Below are 7,120 nucleotides of genomic sequence, written 5' to 3'. Positions count from 1 at the left end.
TCAGGAAGGCAGCAATCATCTTGGCATCACAGGACAAATATTTTGATCTATCGAAAGATTTGCAAACAAAAGGGTAAATGATCAAATAAATTTTCACATATTGAGGTCTGGGAAAGTCATTCTGGCTTATACATCATTTAAATTAAACTGGAACAGCCTATTCTGTGGCTTATTGAACATACATTGTATTACATCTGCTTTAACCATTAAGGAAAAAAAATTGCATTTAGAAATCAAAATAGAGTAACTGTGGTTCAGACATCCCAAATAGAGCTGGGTGGCCATGGTTTCAGACTTGTTCCTTTGTTACTGAGGACTTGAATTTTCTGAACTGTATCAGACTCAAGAACACCACCAGCTGTTCTCAATATCTGCTAGCAGCCCTCAACTGCAACCTTATGGTCTCAAGGTGACTATGAAATCTTGATCTTACTTTAGGAATATTAGTAACAAATGAGACAGCTTTAGCCTCCCAGCAGAAGGCATTAGATTCTTTAGCCAGACTAGCACTAGACAATAAAATTGCTTTAAAATAGATTTTAGCAGAAAAAGGAAACATATGTGTAGTAGCTAATAGCTCCTGTTATGTATATGTTAATACCACATCAGAAGTTAAAACCTACTTACACAGAATTAGGAAACTGGCTACCTGGCTGCAAGTCTCCCCATTAGTACCAGGTCCAGGCTGGTTTTCAGGCTTATTCTCCTGAATTCCTCAGGGAATGAGATCTATTTTCCAAGGTTTGTTAAAGTTTGGGTTGTCACTCCTCCTCTTACTTCTAATTGGTTATCTGATTATAAACTGTGCTATACAGGGAGATCAGCTCAGTGTTTTGTGACCACCTAGAGGGGTGGGATAGGGAGGATGGGAGGGAAACACAAGAGGGAGGAGATATGGGGATATATGTATATGTATAGCTGATTCACTTTGTTATAAAGCAGAAACTAACACACCATTGTAAAGCAATTATACTCCAATAAAGATGTTTTCAAAAATAAATAAATAAAACGTGCTATAAGCTGTTGCACCAAAATGGTAGACCAGGGGACTAAAATTTAATCACATAAGTCTCAGGTCTAAGACCTGGAACTCGGAAACATGTCCAACTTGGTATGCAATGTTTCCATTCCCCAAATTGAGGCAGGACTATGCCCCATTTCAGCAGGAAATAGAATAGTCATCACTCTGTTCCCTCAAAGATTTGGGGGAAAGTTAAAACAGGAGTGGGGATTGATGCCAAGAGCTCAACTTCTCTGTACACCGGTGCCAAATCGAATATGAGAGACAGAGTTTTGGGTAAAGTAGAAAAGGATAGCTTTGTTACTTTGCCAGGCAAAGGTGGACGCATTGGGCTCCTGCCTCGAAAAACTATATGTCCCAACCCAGGATGATTTGATGAGGAGTTTTATGACAATACTTCCCAAGGGTGGGGATGCTGACAAGATTAGAGTGTGTGCTGTCTCAGATGGTCAGGTCTCCTTATCTTGACTCAGGTGGTTTCTTGGCTGCTCCTCCCTTGATTAGCAACTGTTCGAATCTGCCCTTTGCAACTCCGGGAAGGTCACAGAGGCTGGAATCTTGCCTACAAGAAATGGGGGACAAAAAGAAACCTCTGTGCCTGGGAGCCCCACAGGGCCCCACTCAGTTTCAGGATTGAAACCAAGTCCCCCTAAAATTGAGTTCCTTTACTGAGTTTATGATTAATCTCTCTACCCAAAACTTTATCCCCTTTCTTGTCTCCTCTGACCTTAATCCTGTGCTAACTAAACAGTAATCAACCAGAATCAGATGACTAAAATTGCTGTTGTTGATAACATAATTAATGTACTAAAAGCTATTAGAGATATCATCATTAATATACAAACTCAGGTTGTTCCTCCAGGGCAAGATGAGCTAACAGACTGCAAGCCATGGACCACCTGGCCAGAGCTTCATAAGCTAGGGACATCCTGACTTCCAAAACTACAATGAAGAAATGTCACAAGACAATTAATTCCAGCCTCAAAGACCAAGTTGAAGTGTATCTGAGGTTTATCTTCCACTCCCTTGCTTGGAGCACTGCGATAAACACTGTACTTTCCTTCACCAAAACCTGGTGTCAGTAGATTAGCTTTGCTGTGCCTCAGGCGGGATGAGTTCAGTTTGATAACACAACCGCTCAGCTACCAATGTGACAATCTGTGACCGTGGGTGCCTATGTGGCCATTCATTTTAGCTACTAGGGGCCTCTTGAGACCTCATGTGCCACATAAGATTGTGAAGACCAGGATTGCCTGTGTTCTGGTGGAACACCTGTGATTCCATGTGGCTTCCTGTGACTTCATGTGACCCTGTGTGGCAGCCTGTTACCACATGGAGCCTCCTGTGACCTTGGGTGGCCTCAGATCCAATCTTCCCAGAAAGAGAGATCTGAGGTCCCCAGAATATGGGCACTATCTGGCGTAGCTGCCCCTTTTCCAGGTCCTAAATAGACCCTCACCGCCCTCTCTTCTCTTTGGCCTGCAGACCTGACACCCAGAGGCTCCTGGTGTCTGCAAACTGGGGTCCTAGGGGGCGTTAGCGTCAGCGGGAACCAGCCCACCGGCAAGTGTGCCTCCTAGAACAGGTGACAGCGACCTCTCTGCCACCCGAGCCCGCCCAGCCATAAAAGACAGCATCGCGCTGGATAGGGGTAAGGGTCGCGCGTTGGTGGGGTGCGCGCGGCGTCGCGCTCCTGCGCTTGTCGCCCGTGCGGCCCTCTCCTGCCGGTTTCCCCAGAACTCCGGGTCGTGACGTTAGGCGGGGTGGAGAGGGTCGGTCGGCTCTGCAGCCTGGCCCCTCCCCCGCCCGGGGCCTCGGCGGTTCCCACGCGGCTGTGAGCGTGCGGAGCGCCCGGACGTGGACCGCGGTGGGGCTGGAAGGGGGCTGAAAGGGGGCTCCAGTGCAGAGCCGGCGCGTGGCGCCCTCCCCCTCCCGCCAAGACTCCGCAGCCGCGCGCGGAGGCGGGGCGCTGCGGAGCCGGGGCGGGGGGGCGGGGGCTAAAAATACCCGGCGGCAGCGGCTGCGCGGCTTCTGTTGGGGCTGCGGGGCTGTGGGCCGGAGAGGCCGTGCCGGGCCCATCTGGGTCCCGCTGACCGACATGCTGACCTTCTTCCTCGTGTCGGGGGGCTCCCTCTGGCTGTTCTCGGGTAAGTCTCCCCCCTCTCCCCTACCTCTTCTGTGACCCTCATCCCTGGCACGCTGTGGGGTCTTGGTCCCGGGCGGGGGGTGATCCCCCAGCCCCGGCTGCCGAGCCATCCTTTCAGGACTACCCTGGGCCACCCAGGTCTCCCTCGTCCAAATTCTGGCGGGCTCCGGGCCGCGTTTGGGAAGTGCCTGTGTCAGTGAAAATGAGGGGCCTTGCTCTCCGCGACCTCACAACAACTTCCCTTCGGTTCTTGACTCCCCCCGCCCCTTATGGTGAGGACCATCCGCTGAGCAGACTAGGCCCTGAGCCCACTCGTCCCCCAAGGCCAAGTCCAGGGACAGACAGTTCATCCTTGTCCATCTCCAGGATGCAGACCCTGAGGATGTTGGACCCCAAGGTCCCACAGCAGTTCAAGGACATGACCGGGACTGACCTGGGGCTTTCTGATCCTGGTGAGAGGGCCTGCTCACAACCGCTCCTGCCCACCCTTCAGCCAGAGTACACAATTTCTGTAAAGCAGGGTTCACCTGGCTCCTCAGCTATGCCCATGGCTTGTGTCCCCACCCTGCCAGTGCCCACCTCTCCCCCTCACAGGAGTCAGCCTCTCACCCCTGCATCCTCTCAGGAAACCTTGAGGACCCCCTCTGAATCCCTGCCCAATGCTCTTACCCCCTCCCCACACAGAACCTGGGCTCTCACCCAGGATGCAGTCATCCACCAGTTTTGCTGCCTACACCAGCCACTCCTCTCTGTGAGTGTTGGGTTCCTCTAGGTTATGATACCACTAAAGGGTCTCCACCCACCCCCACCCATACCCCCACGTGCAAATTCAGTCTCGTAATGTATGTGAAGTGCTCGAACCTTAAACTGGCTTTAAGCTGGACCTGACCCAGAGCAAGGGCTTTATGAATGTTAGTTTTATTATTATTTCATGCTCAAACAGCATCATCAGAGGGGGTAGTAAGGTTCTTTCTGAGCTGAAGAAGGGGAGGAAGGCGACCCTTTTGAAATCCTTAACTGAAACTTTGCCTGTGTTATTTAATAGTCACAGCAAATCCTAGGAGGTTGGTGGTGCTCTTTTTTTACTGAGGTTCAGAGGTTAATTGAATTGCCCAATGTCACACGGATAATATCTGACAGATTAGGATTTGATCTGAGTTTTAATTGATTCATCATTGCTAAGTGCTTCCTGGCATCAGGCTTGAACCTAGAGGGTTAGTAGGCCAGGTAATGGTGGGCATCCCCTGCCACCATTGCCCTGAGTCAGGCCACAGGGACACCTCCCCTGAGCTGGGGAGAGAGTGAGGCCTCCCTAATCCCCTCAGCTCCCTAAGCTCCTTCTGTCTGCCGTGTCTGAGGACAAGCCTTGCAGGGGCACTCTGGGCCTGATGTGCTCATCCAACAGGCAGGGTTGGAGCTAGAGCTAGGGTTAAGGATAAAGGGCAGGAGTCATCAAAATAATGGTAATGATGATGATGATTATAGTAACAGCCACCATTTATTTCTTGGATGATGGTCTCAGAGCCTTTCCCGTGTGCCAGGACCCCTTTGCCCTACCCTTAGGAGGACCCCACCCAGCCATGGGTCCAAGGGTAGCTCTCTGGAGCCTTGGTCTTCTGTGGCTACAAGGAAGTGCCTGGGGGCTACAGAGCCACACGTGGCAGGAGTCATCAGCCTCTGAGAAAAAAAGTCCTTACAGTGCGGAATGTTTGTCTGAAAGTGGGATTCAGCACATGCTAACTCAGACTGGTCTTCTGTCCTGCTTCGGCGTGGAGTGTTTCCCAAAGTAGTCAGGCGCCTCCTAGAATGGGGAAACTGCCTCAGTGAAAGACTCTTCAGGGGCCTCAGAATGGTCAAGCAGGGAGACTCTTGGTACAGGTGACAGCTTCTTCCCTAGAGACCACGTTTCTCAGTGGGTACAGGAAATTCCTCAAAGATGCCATACTTGGTGTAAGAGTGAGACACTGAGGCTGGTGTGTGGTACCCACTTCAGACACATTGTGGCATTCCCTGATCATGTCCACCTTGCTTGGGACCTTGCCTGGACTCCAGCCTTTCTTTGAGGGCAGAGAGGACACCTAGGCTAACACTGAGAACACATTCTGCCTTGTAATCGCCAGGGTCCCATGGCAGCTGCCAAATCTCTCTGGCTCAGTTAGAAATAGGAAAGGCCCCCTGAAGTGATATTACTCTTTGTAGAGTTATGTGCCATTTGCCACCCAATCCAGCCCTAGGGAGACAAGGGAAGGGTAGAGGGGAGCCACCTGGAGGAGGAACTGATGATATGGGGGAAGCAGCCATGTGCTCTGAGCCTTAGGAGAGCTAGGGCTTGTATTTGTCCTGTTCCCCGCTGTGGCCAGCCCAGATCCCACCTGTATGTTGAGTAATAAACAAGGAAACAAAATAGATCCAGTGTGGTGAGTCAGATGCTGTGCCTGGACCAGGAAAACATGGTCTCAGTACTGTGAGCACTCAGAGGACTATGGGAGCAATGGATTGGCACTAATGCCTGCCTATATGGCACCCTTGTACAAAGTAGGAAGAGGCTCCCCTCCTGGTGGATGAATTTCTAGGCTGATGCAGCCCTGTGTCCTTCTACAGTGTCCAGTCTGTGCAACCATATACCTGACCATTGATGATGTCTGAGTGGGCTTTTGCAGCATATATAGGGAGGGGTGTTTTGTCAGAGTCAGGTAGGCCAAACCCCAGGTAGAGAAAATCAGGCCAGCAAAAGTGTGCAGGAAGAACTGTGGTGGGAGGTGGGTCTTTAGGGTCTTGTGCCTGAGGAGCCTAGCTTGTAGGAGGGGATGGAGTCTGGATGGGAGGGGATTCTAGAGAAGAGGGGTTTATTTAGGGGGCAGAGGAGCCCTCGATTTAGCTGCAGTGGCCAGGCTGAGCCAGAAGGAGGAGGGTGGAGGCTGGGAGAGCAGTGAGAGGCTGTTGTGATGTTATGGATGAGAATAACTGTGGCCCAAGGATGGCCCAGTTGAGGCTGGGTTCCAGGAAGGGGAAGGTAGGAGGCCCTAGCTGTGACCCTTGGGGAAATGGGGGCTGGCTCTGGTTGCAGAGATTGGTGTGGCAGCAACCTGGCTGTAGGTGTCCAGGGCAGGTGCAGACTTGCACAGCCTAGCTCAGCCCAGCCCCATCAGATTCTCCCCACACCCCTGCTCCCGTTAGGGTGGAGGACTGGTGTGAGGTTGGGGGCCATCCCAGGGGGCTCAAGAAGTCAGCCACGGCCCTGACAGATGGTGAGGCACCAGGCAGAACATCTGAGGGCACGCCTCACAAAAGAAGGCCTGGATTTGCACATGGTGCACCACTGTGTGGGAGAATTCGTGCCTCAGTGCCTTCTCTCCCTCCCCGGCCCATGGTAGGATACAGAGGTGCTCCCAGTGAGAGCACACTGACACCAGGGGGCGGCAGAACCCAGCCATTCTGCTCTCTGGCTGGTTTTCTGTCCCTTGTGATTACAGGGGCTCTTGGGTTGACCTTCAGAAGGCCGAACTTGTCTCAGCTACAGCCCCAGATGGGACCCAGGACTGTCCCACACACACAGCATGCAGGATAAGTGAGCATGAGGAGTTTGCAAAAAGAGGCCAAAGTTACAGGCATTGGTGTAACAGAAGCTGCAGTGTGTAACTAGCCAGTGCCTGGCACGTAGTAGGCACTCAGATATTCGTTGAATGAAGTACTTTTTGGGGGGAGCAGTGTTTTCATGGGGGAAGTGTTGTTGCAAACATGCTGACTTGACTGCTGTTGCCTTGAGCACCCATCATGTGTCCAGCACCATGTTCTACAGTTCCCCAAGCTTTCCTTTAATCTTACCCACAACACTGTGGTGCTGTTATCCCCATTTAATAGATGTGGCACAAAGACACAAGGAGGTTCAGTGGTGAAGCAACTCCTGAGAGCTGTGAGTCAGACCACATGCTCAGACTCCAGGCCAAGAAGGG

The 7,120-nt window shown here is 51.6% G+C and overlaps 1 protein-coding gene across 7 annotated transcripts in view; it reads left to right on the top strand.

Moving 5' to 3' along the window:
* The first annotated feature begins 2,383 nt into the window (after window positions 1-2,383).
* ACSL6 (acyl-CoA synthetase long chain family member 6) overlaps window positions 2,384-7,120 on the top strand; it is a 64,617-nt gene continuing 59,880 nt past the window's right edge. Inside the window, exons 1-2 of one of the 7 annotated variants that reach the window (XM_067031546.1) lie at window positions 2,619-2,672; window positions 3,534-3,619. In XM_067031546.1, the coding sequence (XP_066887647.1) occupies window positions 3,535-3,619 (85 nt within the window). In that variant the 5' untranslated portion in view covers window positions 2,619-2,672; window position 3,534. The other 6 variants (XM_067031547.1, XM_067031550.1, XM_067031553.1 and 3 more) reach the window with 6 other exon arrangements.

The sequence above is a fragment of the Kogia breviceps genome, chromosome 4 (genome assembly GCF_026419965.1).
Source record: "Kogia breviceps isolate mKogBre1 chromosome 4, mKogBre1 haplotype 1, whole genome shotgun sequence".
Taxonomy (NCBI): Eukaryota; Metazoa; Chordata; class Mammalia; order Artiodactyla; family Physeteridae; genus Kogia; species Kogia breviceps.
This window is presented reverse-complemented; position numbering and strand designations above follow the sequence as displayed.